This window comes from Panthera leo, chromosome A2, assembly GCF_018350215.1.
Source record: "Panthera leo isolate Ple1 chromosome A2, P.leo_Ple1_pat1.1, whole genome shotgun sequence".
NCBI classification, from domain to species: Eukaryota; Metazoa; Chordata; class Mammalia; order Carnivora; family Felidae; genus Panthera; species Panthera leo.
Genome location: NC_056680.1, coordinates 125,837,333 through 125,857,894, shown reverse-complemented (window position 1 = coordinate 125,857,894; position 20,562 = coordinate 125,837,333). Strand labels below are relative to the sequence as shown.

General features: G+C 42.3%; 1 protein-coding gene across 5 annotated transcripts in view; it reads left to right on the top strand.

Moving 5' to 3' along the window:
- ELMO1 (engulfment and cell motility 1) overlaps window positions 1-20,562 on the top strand; it is a 530,544-nt gene that overhangs the window by 483,292 nt on the left and 26,690 nt on the right. For all 5 annotated transcript variants that reach the window (XM_042922198.1, XM_042922210.1, XM_042922218.1 and 2 more), the window contains 2 exons: window positions 2,080-2,243; window positions 12,929-13,041. In XM_042922198.1, the coding sequence (XP_042778132.1) occupies window positions 2,080-2,243; window positions 12,929-13,041 (277 nt within the window). The remainder of the gene's footprint in view (window positions 1-2,079; window positions 2,244-12,928; window positions 13,042-20,562) is intronic.

The following is a 20,562-nucleotide window of genomic DNA, read 5'->3' as shown; positions in this document are numbered from 1 at the left end:
ATGTCAGAAGCATATAAGGAAAAGTGAGGGTTGATATAATTTGAAAAATAGATAGATTTGTTTTTATTCCTGTCACCTATGACTCATCTTCTCTTCAGTTCAGCCATTTTCAATTGACTAAAGGAAAATATGCCTGACCTGGGATCCCTGGAACATGGGGGCACTGAAAGCAGTGGGTCAGCAGATGAGTAAAGAGTAAGGACAGCTGGCATACCTGAGGTAGGGGACTTATGTCCTTGGGGTCACCTGACTTCTGGTGGGAAGCCCCCAGGTTTTCCTGAAGGCCATTTTAGTTCCACTATCAAGGAGGATATGCTACCTCCCAGTGTCTTCTAGACCCCTGCAGGTCAGTGAACAGGTCCTTATGTGGACAGGACAGCTATAAGAGAGACATATATTTGGAGAAAGAAACCTGAGCAGATTGCTTAGCAACCCACACCATCAAAGAGCTCAGCAAGTACAAGGAGCTGTTAAGTGTTTAGAGGACGTTTTAGCTGCGTAGTATTTTCTAAGGCGGTGAGATTCTCCCATCACCTAGCACTCAGGCACATTTGGAAGTTCAGGTTTGCCACAACCTTTTCCATGCTGTAAAATTGTTACCTCTATTACAATAACACTTGATGAAAATGTCATCTTGGTGTAGGACTAGTCAGTGAGCAATTACCAAGTACCTATCATGCATCACTTATTCAACAAAGAACTGATTAGAAGCCATAAAGAATATGCTGGGATCACATTCATAGTGATGAAGGCACACACATGGCACCCCAGGGCTGTTCACCATCAAGTGCCTGCTGTATGCACCATACTGGACTGCTTGGTGCCATTGAACTCAACTAGATATGTGTAGCCTTGGATAAGTCCTCCATCATTCAGTCTCAGTTTCTTCATCTTTAAAGGAGTGGTAATAACACCTATTCTGCTGGATTGGAAGGAAGATTAAATGAGATGATGAATAAAAAATCTGCCTGGCACAAAATCTAGCATATAATTGAGTTGCATTTGTGATTTTTTTCGTATTTTTAAGTTACCTATTGACCCCAAGGATGGTGGCATGATTGGCAGTGTAGTAGAGTGTTCACACCGTAGGGTTCAAATCCCAACTCATCCACCACCAACCAGTCAGAGGATTTTGAACTAGTTACTGAACATTTCAAAGCCTCAGTTTCTTTATATCTAAGTAGAATGATGATCACATCTAACTCATAAATTTGAGTGGATTAAGAGAGAGAACATATATAATGCACCAGCATAGTATCTGGCACATAGTAACTACCTTGTCAATGGTAACAATTGTTTTCATTTGCAGTAGAGGATAAAAAAAGAAGCAGGGAGATTACTGCAAGTGTCTTGGATGCCTCTGTGTTCTCTAGTCTTTCCCTGCTTTATAAATTCTGATGAAGATGAATCCACATTAATGGAGGCAATGTTTAATTGCCTCCTTGTGGGCTGGATAGCACATTACCATATTCTTTTTTTCTTGAGGCTTCCAGTGGGATATGTCTGTTCTATTTAATAGACTTCTTTTTTTTTTTTTTTTGTGCCTGGCTCAAGAAGGCACATTTTCAAATCCCTCATTTGTATGAACACTCAGGCCTTAACTACATGGGGAAAACATTCTGGGAAGGGTGAGTGTGAGTATCGTTTCGCGTTCATTTGAACCGGTGCCAACCAAACTTCCACAGTTGATTGTGTCTCAGTGATATTCTTCCAGAAAAAATAATGGTAATGCAGAGTCCTCACTGCCTCTTGGACTTCTTTTGCTTTTCAAGTTTGCATTGTCCGTGGTGTTGGCTTCAGCACAGACATGTAATATATCGAGCAAATGGACCACTCCTCCCAGCCAGGCCTCTCATCCCCAACCCCAAGTTAGTCCATCCATCTCCTTCCTTGTGGTTCTACAGGTACAAGACAAAGTTGAAGATGTACATCATGGTAGTCTACTCTTTGGAAAAGCACTCTCAAGGTTTGGGCAGAGAGTGCAAGTCAAGGGAGGTAGGGAGCCATTATCTCCGGAAGATTTTTTCCAATGGGCAAGGACGGCCCCCAGGAAAATTATGGTCTTCCTTTCATCTACAGGTAATGCAGGTGGTGAAGGAGCAGGTTATGAGAGCTCTCACAACCAAGCCTAGCTCCCTGGATCAGTTCAAGTGCAAACTGCAGAACCTGAGCTACACCGAGATCCTGAAAATCCGCCAGTCTGAGAGGATGAACCAGGAAGATTTCCAGTCTCGCCCGATTTTGTAAGTAACCGCTGTCCTCTGTCTCCTTGAAGGCTCTGACCCAACACTTCTGGTCTGAAGGCCTGTCGTGGGCTGTCTCATGAGATCCTTACAGAAGGCCAACAAAAGACACTCCAGGCAATGTCAGTTGGGTTCCTCAAGTCTCAGCAGCTCCCTGAGGAAGGAAGGCTGGGCAGGGCTGGCTGAGGGGAAGGTAGGCACAGTGCTGGCAGCAGGACCCAAACCAGGAAGTGGCCTGGTGACTGACGAGTCCTCTGAGAATTCATAGTCGAAAAGTGGGGGGGACCTTTCCTAACACCCGGGACAAAATTTTTTTGCCTGTGTAGCTATTCTCGGTAGGTCCCTTTGATTGACAAGAGCAAGGGCCACTGATAATTCGGGCAATATGATCACTGAAGTCATGGGTGGAAGAGACAGATTGAGAGGAAGAGAGAGATGACTTCTCCCTGCCCCCTCAGCTTTGCCTCGTGGCAGAGCATCGTGCATCACCTGCTTGCCCATCAGCCTGCAGGCCTGAGAAGGAGAGGAAGCAGGCCCTCTTTTTATAGGACTTTGCAGCACCAGTTGCCGTTTCACATACCTCTATCTTGGGGATGCCCTGCACCTTCAACACAGAGACTGTTTTGTTTTGGGGATTTTTTTTTTTTTGATTCATCTTTTCTTAGAACTGGCCTATTGATCTTCCCTTATCTTTTTCTAAGAGCCAGGTCAGTTTTGTTACCCTTATAATTTATACAGAAGCAAACAGGAGAAAAGGCAGGGAGTGGTAAGGAAAGTGATATTTATTCTCATTCTTCCTGCAGAAGACTGGACACAGCTTCTTCTGAACTTTTGGTGAAGCAAACCTACAGTATAGGTGTCATTATGACATTAACTAACCCTCTCGGTCTCTGTCTCTTATCCTTTTTCTTTCTACCCCTCTTTCTGTCTTTTACTCTTAAATATTTGGCCTTTTTAATACTTGGCAGTTTGCAAAGCAGCCCCTCCCGCTATTTCATTTCCTCACATCCATATGAAGTAGGTAGATCTTACTCCCATTCAAGGAGCAGGTATAGACCAGAGAGGTGAGGAGCCAGGACTTGAACTCCAGCCCACTGATCCCTCAACCAATACTCTGTCCACCCCATCAGAGCTCCTTTGCAAAGTGCAAGACTAAGATGAGGTTTAAGAAAGTTCACAGGTCAGGGTGCCTGGATGGCTCAGTTGGTTGAGTGTCTGACTTCAGCTCAGGTCATAATCTTGTGGTCTATGAGTTCACGCCCCCTGTGCTGACAGCTCAAAGCCTGCAACCTGCTTCAGATTCTGTGTCCCCCTCTCTCTCTGCCCCTTCCCCACTCACACTCTGTCTCTGCCTCTCAAAAATGAATAAACATTTAAAAATTTTTTAAGAAAAAGAAAGTTCACAGGTCTGAAAAGACAATAGCCAAGCTGTCTACTATGTGTTTATTTTCAGGCCCTAAGAACCACGGTTAGAGGCTGTGGAGCGGAACTGCAGATGTTAGTGAGGGTGACATTAGGTGCAAGGGAGAGAAGCGCTTCCTGAGGGTCTTTGGCTTGCATCGTGAGACTTGAATCACACCTGCATTGAGCATCAGCCAGCTGTGCAGCAGGCATTGCCAGGGCTTTGCCACTGGTCCTCAGCCAGAGGGTCCAGCTAGTCCTACCAGAAAGAAAGCCCCTCACATAAATGATTGACCCCTCAGAGACATAGTTTCTTATTTGCAGAGGGGGACAATTCTGCCTCACCCCATCCCAGGGCCTACAGTCCTGAAATGTTGGATTTCATAAGGTTTGTTTCAGCGGATGTGTAAACACGAGGAAACTTATTTTTTGACACCAATTCTTAAAGCCTAAAGGGAGACTTTAAGAGACCACTCAGTTGAGGCCGAGGGATTCCAATTAATGTTTGACCATGACTTTATTCTAAGTAGAAATGTTAACCGCATGTGAAGTGTGAATCCTTTGCACCTGTTTTTGGCTTCATATCTTTATCTCCTGAGGTTCTGCCCGTGACATTCTGAAGTATTCTCTTGATTACAAGAAGCTCTTATCTTTACATTTATTACATAAGGGGGAGCCATACAAATATAAAGGAAATCTTGGGTATGTATGTAGCTTTGGCAGCATCATTTGGCCACAGGACTGAAAAGCACCGCAGCTCACTAGAGCTCTTGGTATAGTTGCAATAAGTCATGAAGACTTGTCAGAAACTATAGCAATTTAAGTGGGGTGGAGCCCATGAACCAGCCTGATCATTATCCTGGCCTCTGAGATGGGCAGTTGGCAGCCAGCCTCCTCCAGCTTCTCGTCCAGTGATGCTTTGTCTGTTGAGTGACCAACTAGACAAGAACTCAGTGTGGGATTGGAGGAAGCCTAAAAGCTGCCAGAATGGCTCGGAGAACAAACTCAAGTCAACAGAGAGAAAGCCAACACATGTATGATTGTTTGTATTCATTCATTAATTCACATAACAAATATGTATCAAATGACTCCTACCTTCTCAGCTCTGCCCAAGGTGATGGGGACAGGCAGAGAACCAGAGGCACTTGACCTCCCACTGTCCAAGATTGTGAAACTGGGGTTGCAGGGTTACCACAGACTGGGCTTAGTTGGAAGAAGCACGGGTAGGGGTTGTCATGAGAACATAGAGGAGACACATCTCACCCAAGCTCAGGAATTAGGATATTAGAAATTTAGAACTGAAAAGCACCTTCAAGGTCATCCAGTTTAAGCTTTTCATTTTGAGGACTGGGACAATGACTTACCTGGGGCTTGACTGAACCCCACTGGCCACACCCTCACCAGCCTCTTGACCCCCGTAGTGCACCCCCCCTCACCTGGTCGCCTCTGTGACTATCGCACACAACACGGTGGCAAACCTAAGTGCCACAAAGATGCTTTGAGGCATACATCCCATTATTATAAAACGTTGATGTTTCCCGAGAAGAAAAATGCACACCCTGTATGAGTAATTATTTAGGGGGGGGGATATTCAGTGGGGTGAAGAAGCTCTGTTCTATTTCTTAGCTCTTAACTCATTGTTTCAGAGAGGAGATATTTGTTTTTCTCCACTTAGCATGACTTTACAGGGACAATAAGTCCATCCACACAATTAATCCGAGTTAATGGATATAAAAAGCTTGAATAGTCCAAAAATAGGTCATTTAACACTATATTGGGGAGAAGAGAGGCAGGGATAAACACCAATGAAGCATAGTAGCAAAAGGTAGCAGATCCACACCCAGGCAGCTAACAGATCTGGAATCAGACTCCAAGGCCACCACCTACCAATATGGCTCTGTAGACAAGTTACGTAACCCATCCTAAGCCTGCTGTTGTTAATGTCTAAAAAGGAAGATGATTAAAGCGTATACATTGTTGCATCGTTATGTGCATGACCTAGTTCTTTAAAAGCATTTAGCATATGCCTGGCACATAATATCCACTAAGAGAAATGTTCACTCTTACCCATTAGCTGATAACCAGAATTGAACATGTGGTCACACTGTTGAAATGTAAATGATAAAACTGACACTATGAATGTCTTCGTATGTGCCTCCCCTGCCTTATCTCGGAAGGTACAGGAGAAGTATAGGTAAGAAAGAAAAAGTAAAATCAAACAGAGCCAGAAATAAGGCCAATGCCTATGCTGCATATCTGCCTCCTCACTAAAGACTGGCCACAAGCTTTGCTCAATGCTTTCTCTTAACCAGTGCCGGTAGAATGGTCTGGTCAGTTACACAATTTTCAGTGTTCAGTGCACTTGACAAATACTTATCAAATGCCTGCCACATGCTGTTCTATGTGTTGGTGATTCAGCAGTAAAGAGGACTTAATTCTCACCCTATCGTGATTGTATTGTTGTGGAGAGAAACAGACAATAAACACAGTAAATAAGATGATAGCATGTTAAAAGAGGATAAAGACCATGGGAATGGAGAGCTGGAAGTTTTAAATAATGTGGTCAGAGTAGATCCCTCTAGTTGGGATGGTAACATTTCAGTAAAGATGTTTAAGGGAGCAGGCTATGTGTGCATTTAGGAGAAGAATACAGCAGAGAGAACCAACAGTACAAAGGCCCTGAGGTAGGAGTAGGTCCAGGTGCTCAATAAAGAAGGCCAGAGTGGCTAGAAAAGAGTAAGCAAGGGGGAGAACAATAGGAAGTAAGACCAGAGAAGAGGCTGGAAGTTGGTATGGAGGGCCTTGTTGGGGAGCCATTGGAGGGTTTTGAGCAGAAGATTGGCATGCTCTGACGTGGGTTTCTAAATGATCCCTCTTGCTACTATATTGGGAATGGACTCCAGGGAGGCAAGTTTGGAAACAGATCAGTAAGGAAGTTACTTAAATAATCCAAGAACAAAATGATATAGATTAGATAGATTTTGAAGATAAGAAAGGTATTTCCTGATTGATTGGATGTGGGGTGTAAGAGAAAGAGAGGTGTTGAGGATGAGCTCGGGGTTTTGTTTGGGCTGAACAACTAAAGGATAGAGAGAGTGGAAGATGTTAGCACAGGGGGTCAGGAGTTCAGCTTTGGACCTGTCAAGTTTGAGGTGTCTATGAGACATCCAAATAGGCAGTTGGATTGATGAATCTGGAGTTGAACGGAAAGGTCCAGGTTGGAAATACAAATTTGGGAAGTTGTCAGCATAAAGTTGCTATTTAAAGTCCTGAGTCTGTAATATAAAGAGCAGAGGAAGTACAAAGACTGAATTTGGAGGCCCTCCAGTGTCAACACAGACAGATCAATTTCCATGAAACAGACACTGTCATTCAACCCACCCAAAGTCTTCACAGAGCCATGTTAGATCAGGGGTCAGCAAAGCATAGATGGCTCTTGGGCCAAATCACACTCACTCCCTGTTTCTATAAATGCAGTTTCATTGGAACACAGCCACGTTCGTGTGTTTACATACTGACGACTGCTTTCACTCTGCTATGGCAGAGCTGAGTAGTTGCCAGACAGTGTATGGCCCATGGAGCCTGAAATATTTACTACCTGGCCTTTTACTGAAAAAGTGAGCCAACCTCTACTGTAGGTGAGCGCTGAGTAGCAGCTCAGTAGGGCAGACCACAGGTGCAGAGGGGCATCGCACCAGTCTAGTGGTACGTCTGTCTTCTGTATATGGTGCTGGCCTCACTGGACTCATACCTGGGATCCTCTTCCAGAAACATGCTGGACTTGGAGTTGTCCTTCACACATTCATTTAACCTACCCCCTTTAATCATTCTTCCTTTATTTATTTACAAGGCCTTTAAATAGAATAAGAAGGATATCTATCAAAGCAAAGGCAGTGAACCCATGACCTTGGCCTCATTCACCCCAAGCTGAGAATTTCAAACCCCAAATCTAGCCCGTGGTGTTGTTGCCTGGATTATTCTGAGGTCAGATCTCATCCACAGACACACCATGTGGGTTTTACCTATGTTTTCCTAATTTGAATGAATTTTATAGCAACTGAGTCCCATTTGCACGGAAAGAAGAGGAAAATCACTTAGAAAACAGAAAAGTTGTCCCCTTTTTCTCATTGTCCATTCATGTTTTGGAGGCCTTTGGGGTTCATAATAAGGAAAGGCTAACTCTTGCAGCAGCAGATTCACTCATTCCAGTGGTCTGTCTCCCGGGGCTGGTTCCATAATGGAATGTGTCATGATGAGCACATCTGGGGCTCACACTAAGATGTAATAAATCATCAACTAAAATTACTCAGAAGTACTTTCACTTATTTCCTCCTTTTAGTCCTCTTCTCTGCATCTTTATCTCCTTTTTTTTAATAATTGAGTTTTAGCCTACCAAAACTATTCTTTAAAGATACATCTTAACCTAAAAATCAAAGAAATTCCCAAACCCTCTCTCCAGTGATTTCTTCATCCCGCAGTACAGTCTTGTCCTCTCTGCCCCATCGCCCTGACTTGGAAGTCAGGAGCAGTGATTTATTGTTGTGTATGACTGCCCTGGCAATTCCCCCACCTTCTTCTCCCATTCAGAGCAGGGTTCATCAAAGCTGCAATATACTAAGTCCATTTTACAAAAGCTGAGCATTGATAATAAATAGCTTTAGTGATCTGAAAGCCTGAGATGAGACCCTGGAGGCCTGCACAGGAACAGCTTTACAAATATACCAAGCTGTATTATTAGGGATGAATCTCCATATTATGCTTTATAAATGCTCAATTGGAACAGTATCAAATGACAAGAGATTTGAAGCCATTTGAGTTTAAAATATGTATCAGCAGAGTGTACTGGCATACCCCATTAGATAATGGCCAGATCCTTTGATGTAACTTTTTAAATTTTTTTCTAAGTTTATTTATTTATTTTGAGAGAGACAGGGACAGCATGAGTGGGGAAGGGACAGAGAGAGAAGGAAAGAGAGAGAGAATCCCAAGCAGTCTCCACACTGCCAGTGCAGAGCCCCTTGTAGGGCTCAAACCCATGAATTGTGAGATCATGACCTGAGCCACGACCAAGAGTCAGACACTTAACTGACTGAGCCACCCAGGCACCCTGATGTAACTTGTTAATTCTCTTTTTCTCACATATAAATAGGAGCAGTTTGTATGCAGAAGATTTAAGTTTGTACCCCTATTCCACACTTAACCTCTGTGAACTGTTTCTCCACCTGTAAAATGGAAATACTGCCCATTTACTAATGACACTGATAAATATTCCCAAAACATGAGCTATTTTGAGAGAAAACAGGAAGGGGATGAGCTAAAATGGGACAGGACACTAGCTGCTCATAGCAGACACTTACCCAGAGTGAGTGCCTTCCCCACCCGTGAACCAAACACCGTGTGGAGACAGCTTGCCTACAGTCCAGAACTGGTCTACAGACCAGAACTGGTCCAGAGTTAAAATTGAAGCTGACAGATATGTGAGCCTTGACTACAGTGAAATATGGTCACAAGGAGAGGTGGCCTGAGGAAAGGAGAGAATATTATCAAAGCAAATTCAGTAATACCTTGTGTTCCTGTCCGGTGCTTATAGAGCATTTGCACTCATACTGTGTCCCTTGTGAGTCACAGCAGTTTCCCAGAAAAGATTCTTATCCCCGTTTTACAGATGGGGAAGCTGAGACCTACATGAAAAATGAGTCATGGGCAGAGTTTAGGTTGAAACCCTAGTTTTCTGAGTTCTAGATCTATGTTCAAATCAATACTTCACCTCTACTGAGGGTTCTTCCTGCCCAGCATCAGCTAGAACAGCTCTAGCTTTACCAGACTCAAACACTAGGGTGCTACATAAAATTTCACATGATAAAAAAATTATGCTCTTTAAAGAAAGATTTAGAAGCCATTGTACTCTTTCTGATCTCTTTATGGCATAGTACATCTAAAACAACTTTATATTAGCCCTACACCAGATGCAAATAATCCTTAATTTATCCCATGATTGTCCCAATCTCTGTAGGCTGGAGTCTGGGGCGATGTGTTTTTCCCATCTGTGAGACAGAACGGAATACCTGTGGTTTGCCCAGGATATAGTGTTTGCTGTGGAATTAGTAATTACGGGACTGACCAGTAATGCTATTTGGTCAGATCGTAGGTGTAGTCTATGAGTTTACCTGCTGTAGGGGGGAAATGTGACCAAATATTTATTGTCTTGGCAGAGTCTAGTGAGTTTCTGCATGCATTTATATCTATGACTTGTGAAACGGAAGAAATTTCTCAGGAGACTTTGGTCTAGAAAAACGTCACTGAAGCGGCTGGTGCTTTTGTGGGTATTCTGTAAATGTCAGAGAATCTATAGTGTTGTTATAACAGATAACCCCATCCACTAACTCTTAATAAATAATTCTCTAAAGCACCAACTTGGGAGGTAGTGGGATGGTCGTGGAAAGATGCAACTTGCACTTCCCTGCCCCATCTGCCCATGATGCCCTTTCTTTTTCTTTTTGTTTCTTACTTTATTTTATTTTTATCTAAATTCAAGTTAGTTAACATATAGTATGGTATTGGTTTCAGGAGTCGAATTTAGTGATTCATCTCATATATATGATACCCAGTGCTTATCCCAGCAAACACCCTCCTAAATGCCCATCACCCATTTAGCCCATCCCCCACCAACTTCCCCTCTAACGACCCTTAGTTTGTTCTCTGTATTTAAGAGTCTCTTATGGTTTGCCTCCCTCTCTGTTTTTATTTTTTTTCCTTCCTCTATGTTCATCTGTTTTGTTTCTTTAATTTCACATATGAGTTAAATCATTTGATATGTCTTTCTCTGACTGACTTATTTTGCTTAGCATAATATACTCTAGTGTCTTGCAAATGGCAAGATTTCATTCTTTTTTATCGTTTAGTAGTATTCCATTGTGTGTGTGTGTGTGTGTGTGTGTGTGTGTGTGTGCGCACGCGCGCGTGCGCGCATGCCACATCTTCTTTATCCATTCATCAGTTGATGGACATTGGGGCTCTTTCCATACTTTGACTATTGTTGATGGCACTGCTATAAACATTGGGGTACATGTGCCCATTTGAATCAGTTTTTTGCATTCTTTGGATAAATACTTAGTAGCGCAATTCCTGGATCATAGGGTGGTTCTATTTTTAATTTTTTGAGGAACCTCCATACTATTTTCCAGAGTGGCTATGCCAGTTTGCATTCCCACCAAATGCAAAAGTGTTCCCCTTTCTCCACATTCTCACCAACGTATGTTGTTTCCTGAGTTGTTAATCTTAGTCATTCTGAGAGGTGTGAGGTGGTATCTCAGTTGGTTTTGATTTGTATTTCCCTGATGATGAGTGATGTCGAGCATCTTTTCATACATCTGTCAGCCATCTGGATATCTTCTTTGGAAAAGCATTTATTCATGTCTTCTGCCCATTTCTTCACTGGATTGTGTTTTGGGTGTCGAGTTTGGTAAGTTCTTTGTAGATTTTGGATACTAACCCTTTATCTGATATGTCCTTTGCAAATATCTTCTCTCTGTCAGTTTCCTTTTAGTTTTGTTGATTGTTTCCTTTGCTGTGTAGTAGCTTTTTATCTTGATGAGGTCCCAATAGTTCATTTTTGTTTTTATTTCCCTTGCCTCCAGAGACATGTCTAGTAAGAAGTTGCTGCAACCGAGGTCAAAGAGGTTGTTGCCTGTTTTCTCTGCTGGGATCTTGGTGGCTTCCTGTCTTACATTTAGGTCTTTCATCCATTTTGAGTTTATTTTTGTATATGATGTAATAAGGTGGTCCAGGTTCATTCTTCTACAAGTCACTATCCAGTTTTCCCAGCACCATTTGCTGAAGAGACTGTCTTTTTTCCATTGGATACTCTTTCCTGTTTTGTCAAAGATTAGTGGCCATACATTTATGGGTCCATTTCTGGTTTCTCCATTCTGTTCCACTGATCTATGTGTCTGTTTTTGTGCTAGTACCATACTGTCTTGATGATTACAGCTTTGTAATACAGGTTGAAGTCTGGAATTGTAATGTCTCCAGCTTTGGTTTTCTTTTTCAACATTACTTTGGCTATCTGGGGTCTTTTGTGATTCCATACAAATTTTAGGATTGTTTGTTCTAGCTCTGTGAAAAAATCTGGTGTTATTTTGATAGGGATTGCACTGAATGTGTGGATTGCTTTGGGTAGTATAGACGTTTTAATAACATGTGTCCTTCCAATCTGTGAGCATGAAATGTTTTTCCATTTCTTTTGTGTCTTCTTCAGTTTCTTTCATAAACTTTCTATAGTTTTCAGGAGATAGATCTTTTACCTCTTTGGTTAGATTTATTCCTAGGTATCTTACAGTTTTGGTGCAATTGTAAATGAGATCGATTCCTTGATTTCTCTTTCTACTGCTTCGTTATTGTTATATAGAAATGCAAAATGATTTCTGTATGTTGATTTTATATCCTGTGACTTTGCTGAATTCATGTATCAGTTCTAGCAGTTTTTTGGTCTAGTCTTTTAGTTTCCCACATAGAATATCATGTTGTCTGCAAAGAGTGAAAGTTTGACTTCTTCCTTGCCCATTTGTATGCCTTTTATTTTTTCTTGTTGTCTGATTGCTGAGGCTAGGACTTCCAATACTGTGTTACACAACAGTGGTGAGAGTGGACATCCCTGTCGTGTTCCTGATCTTAAGGGGAAAACTCAGTTTTTCCCCATTGAGGATGATATTAGCTGTGGGTCTTTCATATGTGGCCTTTGTGATGTTGAGATATGTTCCTTCTTTCCCTGCTTTCTTGAGGGTTTTTGTCAAGAAACGATGCTGTATTTTGTCAAAAGCTTTTTCTGCATCTATTGAGCAGATCATGTGGTTCTTTTCCTTTCTTTTATTAATGTAGTGTATCACATTGATTGATTTGCACATATTGAACCAGCCCTGCAGCCCAGAAATAAATCCCATTTGATCATGGTGAATAATTATTTTAATGTACTGTTGGATTCGATTTGCTAGTATCTTGTTGAGAATTTTTGCATCCATGTTCATCAGGGAAATTGGTCTGTAATTCTCCTTTTTAGTGAGGTCTTTGTCTGGTTTTGGAATCAAGCCTCATAGGATGACTTTGGAAGTTTTCCTTCCATTTCTACCTTTTGGAACAGCTTCAAAAGAATAGGTATTAACTCTTCTTTAAATGTTTGGTAAGCATTTAAAACCACGGAAAGTCCTTGGAAAGCCATGCCCATGATGCCCTTTCAACCAACCGCTGTTCTCAAGGCATGCTATGGAATATATGTTTGTCCTTCACAGGGAACTAAAGGAGAAGATTCAGCCAGAAATCTTGGAGCTGATCAAACAACAACGCCTGAACCGCCTTGTGGAAGGGACCTGCTTTAGGAAACTCAACTGCCGACGGAGGCAAGGTACTGTGTTTGGGACCACTCCACCCTCAGCTAGGGTGAACCGTGGCCCACTCCATGGGGTATCACAGGGCACGGGTGCTAGTTTACAAGTAGGCTGTGCAGCCTTGTACTCAGAACAGGAATAGCAGTCCAGGTAAGATTTGACTACTGATGCATACCCAGAGAGAATCAAAGAATTACCAGAACACCCATGGAACTGTTGTTCAAGAACAACTAACATGTACTGAGCACTTACCATGTGCCAGGCTCTTATTTTAATGCATTTCATTCTCATGGTAACCATAGGTAATCCTGTGATTATGCCCAGTTCACAGATAAGGAAACTAAGGCACTGAGGAGTAAGTAACTTACTCAAGTAAGTAACTTGCTCAAAGAGCAACTTGCAGAAGAGCAAGGATTCATACTCCAGCAACCCTATGGCCCTTACTTTTAATGACTCACTCTGCTGTCAGGAGAGCTGGCACCTAGTGTTGGGTTTGATCTTGAAACTTTCAGCCTGGATGCCCCTTATTCCCAAATCCCAATACTGATTCTCTTCTAGATATAAATTACTTTATTTGGAGATGCAGGTAACAGTGAACCCAGATGGGATAGAATCAGTTTTGATAATCTTGCAAGAAGAACTTCTATTGACAATTCTTGCAAGAATTGTCTCAACGAATTTTAATCCAAAAATATCTTGTCAAAATGGGTACCATTAGAGTAGTCCCAATAGGTGGGAAGCACTTCCAGCTGTTTTTAGGGAAGTGAAGTCCCACTATTTGCTTTCTTTTTCTTTTGACAGGCTGCTGACTGAAAAGTCAAAGTACTCCTATCATATTGTCCTACAAACAAACAGAAAGTAAAACTGAAAAATAAGATCTGGGGAGAGGTGAAGAGATTGAGGGACAGCCAGGAACAAGCATCAGAATTAACAGTTATACCAAGAACAGATACCAGTTATGACCCAGGAGAAACTCTGGCAGATCTTTTTGAAACTCAGTGGATGTTCTGCTCAGACACAGAGCTCACCCACTAATGACAAACATTATTTCATGTTTTTGCTGAGCCCATCCCCCTGGCCCTTTACTTAAATGGCCTTTGTGCTGAATGTTGAGTAAATTCAAACTATTTCGAATATTACCATTAAAAATCATATTAAAGAACTTCCAATGGCGGAACTTCCTTGAGGAATGAAAATTCGGGTTGTTCCCAGAGATTGAAAAGCTATGGCACTGAGCTTCAAAGGGGGCTTCAGGGGAGAGGACAATGGGCAGAATAATAATAAGGGCTGAGATGCAGCTGGTGCTAAGAAAGGCTCACTTTGGGAGAGCAGTGGAAGAGGGCATTTCTTGCATTGACATCTTTCTCACCACATTCCTTGCATTGGACATCTTCCTATTCCAGGAAGGTAATGTGGCATGGTGGTGAGGACAGGAGACCTGGAGCCAGATGAAATGGGCACAGTCCTGCCTCTTCTCCTGACCAGCTGCATGACTGTGGGCAGTTTCTCCATCTGAAATGGAGCTAACAAGGCCTGTATCCTGAAGTTAGCATAAGGAGGGAGGGTGATCATGAATGTAGCTCTTAAACAAAGGGTAGCTCCTACTCTTCAGGGAGATGGTGTAGGAAAAGAGCAATGAGCTGGTAGTGAATAGACTTAATTCTAGGCTTCCCAACTCTAAATAACCAGCTGGGTGCCTTTAGGCAGACACATGACCTCTCAGGGCTACAGTTTCTTATCTAATAAGTGAGAGAATAGGACTAGATGATCTCTTAGCCCAATTAGCCAGAGTCAATTCCATGCCTGATTTCTTCATCACCTTTGAAAAACTCAATAGTCAGGACATATGCTCCCATAAGATGATTTATAAAGCTTTTATGTACTCAGCTTGGGCAAAGGACATAGAAGTGGCAGGAGGAGGGGAGAAGTGGCACATAGACACAAACCGTCCAATGCCTCCACTGATGTTCAGCTAGGATCCTCCAGAACTTAATTCAAAGAAGTCAGCATAACCTTCCAGTCTACTTTGCCATGAGTCTTCCCTTTTTAGGGTGAAATTATTCTAGTGGACTCTAGAATAATCCTGTTTCTAGATATAATAATGAAAGTTTTTTGCCTAAAGAGGTGTTAGTCTGTTATCTGAAAATTTGTCCAGTTTTCTAAAAATGACTTCGCTAATGAACGAAGAAATATTAGCACCTAGATTATAAATTCGTTAGTTAAGCTCCCTAGGGAGCCTGGCCATCTGTGTTTAATATAAAATCATCCTTCTGGATGCAGAAAGGAAGGCCTTTTGGTGTTTGGTAAATGGATTTAAGCACAAGATCCACATTCGGCACAAGATCCTAGTCTGATGACTAGGTCTGTGTGCTTAAAAGTAGGGATTCAAAGCAGACTGTGCTGAAATTGGTTTCCTATCACCCCATCAAAACATTCCATTTAGATTTACACAGATTAATGAGGATATGATGTAAAATCATTTTAATCCTTTGAAAGAGGTGTACTTCCACAGAAGCTCTCAGAGGGGAGCAGCCATGTGGCGTCACAGCTTAAAGAGCAAACACGCGGTGAAGGAATGGCGGCCGCACTCCCTTGAAACTTGTCCAACAGTGATTTGGATATAGATGAGTTGATTCAAGTATTAACTTTATAGGGGAAAATATGAAAGAGTTTTTTGTCCCACAGAACTGGAAAGTGGAGAAGCAGACAGAGTCCTTTACCACACTGTTTGGCCAGAAGACCTGCGTTAATACCTACCCATAATTCTACCTGCCTCAGTCACAGCTCTGCTACTTGGTTAGACTGAGGTAGATGTTCGCAAATCTGGGTTTCCTGGAATTCTGACCACATTAGAACCGCAGTAAATCATGTGAAACACATCAAGCTGCATTCTTGTGCCTGCTTCCGCACTCACTAGCTGGGTAGTCTTGGGAAACCCGCTAGATCGCTCTACGTTCCTATTTCCTCATCTGTCAAAGGATGATGGTTTCTACATCTAACAGTTATAAGGGTTAAATAAAACCCTGCATCTGTAGCACTCAGTGTAGTGTTTTACACATTGTCAAACATTCATTAGTGATAGTTATCATTAATTTTAGCTTGTAGATCCTCAGAATATAGGTTTTTAAACACAGATGGTAGATTGGCAATGGATATCACATGCCAACCTCACTCCATTCTCTTCCTACCACAGAGTATGGAAGGCTCTTGTTCAGACTGCTTCACAATGAGATAGATTGCCTTGCTTCTGCAGGAGACAGTTCGGATGAAACTCCAGAAGTTGTTTGTGTTAGGGCCATTATTTGCATCATGAGAATCTGCAGGATCAGAAACTGCTCCCTATTTTCCTTCGATTTCAGAGATAGAGATTAGGGGCTTTCAGAATCACTCATGTTGCATCGTCTTGCCAAGAGCCCAGGGCTACACATTGTTGTGTCATTTCAAGAAATGACAACATGAAACTTTTGCTTCTCATTGAAAACACTGTCCATTTTGTTGGCCAGCATCCCTTCTCTAAGCGCTAACATAACAAACTTAATTTGGAGCTCAGGAGTGACCAAAACATGCCCCCCCCAAGGAATTGTCAGACTTCCGCACTGCTGCCAAGGGTGATATACCTTACGTTGGTCTTTTAGCTCACCCAGAAAACCTAGTGGCAAGTGGTCTATTCATGCACAGAACCCCTGTAGGAGCAGGCTGTTTCTTCCACTGTCCTTGATTGAAATTTTCTTTTAAGGCTTAATTAAGCCTTATCATAACTTATTTTTCTAACAAAAAGGGGAAAATAAAAGCATATTTTCAAAGGAAGAAAATCCAATTGATTTTCAGGGACAGAGCACATTCCTGCAGATGAAAATAACAGATAATCATTGTTCTCGAAAGGTGGAGGGACCAGTAGTAGACAGGAGGGTTACCATTAACTGGAAGAACAGGAAGATACTAATATTTGTGAGCCAGATCTGTGAAAGGTGCATAAGTGGATATCTTATATATGTTTTACTCATATAATTATTAACATTACCTAATAAAAGAAGAACAGGGATCCCTAAGGTTCTTATAATTCGGCCAAGGCCACTTAGATGATGTGTGAGGGCCAGGTGCATAGCCCAGGTCTGTTTGACTCCAAAGTGCAGATTAGCCCAAACCATCTTTAAGAGGACTTGGGGCTCTGGAGTCATCTTCTGTTGTGAAAGGAGACAGCAGTCTCTAGGGAGGCAGAATTCTGAATCAAAACACCTGTCTCTTTCTGGAGATTGGTGAAATGAGGAAGATTTGAAAAGCAGGATGACCTTTGTCTGTATCTATATTCATTGTCCTCCTTTATTAGACCAACAGAGGAATCTTGTATCTCATCACCATTTCCCTTTAAAAGCATTGCTGAAGTCCCTCGTGTTTTGTGACTTGGAAAGCTTCAAGCCTAGGCAGGAGGAAGACCTGAACACATTGAAGACGTTGCACATTTTAGGTTAACCTGAGAAAGCTCCAAAATCCTAAGGGAAGTGCTCTAAAAATTTATTCTAGTAAAGGCCACCTGCTTCCCAAACATAGGTCTCTCAGGATTCCCTGTGCCAGCAGTCACCAGCCAACTGGGGGCTTTGCACCCAAGGCAAAGATGTCCCCCTGAGTCCATGGCAGAGCTGACCTGTGCCTCCCTGAACTGCCCAGCATTTCACTTTCAACAGTGGTAGCTATTATTCAGCTTGCTCACCTCCCCTACGGTCCTACTGGCCAGCCCTAAACATGTCTCCAGCCTTGATGATGAAGACAGATGATCAGTCGTACTGTTGGATAAAGCTACCTATGGCTAATTTAATTGAAATTTAATAAAATTTAATTCTTCTTTTCTTATTATTGGATAAGGATCTGTGGAGTATTTCCATCATTACAGAAAGTTCTATCAAGCAGTGCTGCAAGAATTACAGTTGTCAGTGGTTATTAGCTCTGTAATGATCTATGTGACATTGGGAATAGCTTTAATCAGCCCTGGAGACCTTCTTAGCAGGCTTGTGAGCTCTGAAACCAGCTTTCCTCTCTCATCCTTCACACACACACACCCACACACACACACACATGCACACGCATGCATGCACGCACACGCACACATACAGAGACAGACCAAGAAAAGGAAGTACAAAATTGTCTCCAAATTGTCAGTTTTTGAATTTGGGGAATGAAGAAATGGCTATTAATGTGCTAATACTCATAATTGACTGGAAGACCTCTATATTAACTCCTGTTTATTCTTTAAATGCTAGTAAACAATCTTTGATAATGTTCTCACTGCCTCCTGCTAATTGCTTCTAATGACATAATCCACTCATTCATTGCCCAGAGGGATTGAGGAACTAGTAACATCATGCTGGGCTTTGAAAAGAAATACATATTTTTCTTACCATAAAAGAAACTGCAAATCAAGCTGCTGCTGCCGGCTGACACTGAAATCGTCTCACGCGATGAGCCGGTGTGTTCGCTGCTCAGAGCTGGCAGCCCTGTTGTGCTTTACGGCAGCTCCACCTTTGAGACCGACATACACACATTATGATGCCTTGAAACCTTCCCAGAACTAATGACCCCAGCCTTTATCCTGAGGAAGATACTGGCACAGTATCCATCCATTTGTTTATGAGTCAAAACAGCTTCCCCAAGCCAGTTCAGCCCCTCTTCCAACATTTTGTCATCCTTCCAAGATTTCCTGTTTGATGGGAAGCAACAGAGCAATCACTTAGGTCGGTGACGTACCGATCTTTTTGCTCTCTACCATTGCAGTAGGGGACTGAGGAAGAGGAACTTCTAGAGGATAGGAGGGGAGTTAGCCAGAGGAAGGAGGAAAACTAGAGGAGTGTGGTATCCTAAAAGTCAAGAGAATTTAGGCCTCCTGGAAGGAGGACATTCTGTCAGTTGTGCACCAGCTATTGTTAAGGTGGGATTCTGGGTAGCCTTTTGGGTTCCTTTGAAGCAGATGTCAACGGCAACTTTGCAAAAATGGTTGCTTGGCTTTCAGGAACCCTGACAGACAGCCACGGGTCTGTCTTCGTTTCTGAATCGAAGCGTATGTTACACAAGAGACCTTCCCTGTCCCTGTTTTTCCTTGCAGTATGGCCAGAGTCCCTGAGTCCCTGTCCCTACTTCCCAAACCTGGGAAACAAGTTTTTCCACCATGTTTCTCTTATTTGCCGCTAAGAACTAAGGGAGCCCGTTGCCCTAGAGCTTCTTGGCTTTGTCTCTCATTGTCTGCCTTTCACCCTAACAGTTTTTGTGCTGTACCTAATAGAGTGCTGCATGCATTGTAGGCACTCTGCAAATATTCACTGGATAAGTAAACTTCCCTTGAAAGTATATGCAGCAAAAACTTTTGAAGTCTTACAAACAAACACAAGTTGTGCATTTTACTTCACAAGATATCTGGTTATACCACTTAAATTTTTTAACACTCACCAGTATATTGAGAATGAATGATCTTTGATCTTTGATTGCATCATACTGGCCCTTGGGCTTTAGGTTCCTACCATTACCCTTAGAGTTTATCCCAGCTTAAGAAGCCAGGGATCCCTGGAAAGAACCAGTTGGGACCTTATTCTAAATAAGACCTGTATATCCCAGTGCACAGCTAGCTCACTGACTCCTTGCTGGCTTTCTGTCACCCTTCAGTTGCTCACTTAGCTAAAAATCACACCGCCAAGGTATCAGGGGAAGAAAGCTTCGTAGAAAATCTCTCCAGCTGGCTTTGGACAGTCTCCGCAGGCTATGTAGGCAAGGTGAAAGTTCCCTTTGGGGAGGAGGAACCTCCACAGCCTGTCATTCAGGCCCCCCACCCCCTGAGCACTATTGCTACTCACGGCCAAAGCATGGCCTGCTCCCTTGGAATTCACAGTTCCTATTGTGAATTACAAATCCGATTCCCAAATGTGTTCTTCATGGAAAATTGATGATTACATGTTTGCCTAATTGAAATGACTGTGAATTATTCAGGGAATAACTTTATTCTCTGCCTTTGAAATACTCTCCCAGGAAAATGACCTATGTTGTGTGTATGGATATAATTTTGAAAATTGAGCAACGCCAGATGTTTCCCTAGCCAGAAAATAACTTTTCCTTTCCTCCCAGATTTTTCCAGCAGAGTTCAGATTCTTTTAAATATGTGGATTGCCATATTATGAGTACTTTCAAGAGTTCTCAAACCCTATTTATAGATGAGGAAGATAGGAATCCCAAAGGTGTTTTGCTTTTGTAGATCAAGTTGGGGCATTTTCTTTGTTCATTGTGCGGCTTTTAGTTCCATTTTTAAATCTTTCTTTTCTATTAAAAGAGTCCTAGTTAAAATATAAGCTTTGCAGTGCAGGCGATTTTAGATAGAAAAACCCTTTCTTTAAAATGTTGTGATAGCTTTCTAGTCAGAGCAGTTTCAAAGCAATACATGTTTGTAGACACAGTAATGAGGTGACTTGACCAAGGCCGCCATGTTTGCCAACTGCATCATTGCACAAAGGGGCTTACAGGTCATAGATGCTTTCAAGGTCATAGATGCTTTGTGCCTTAAG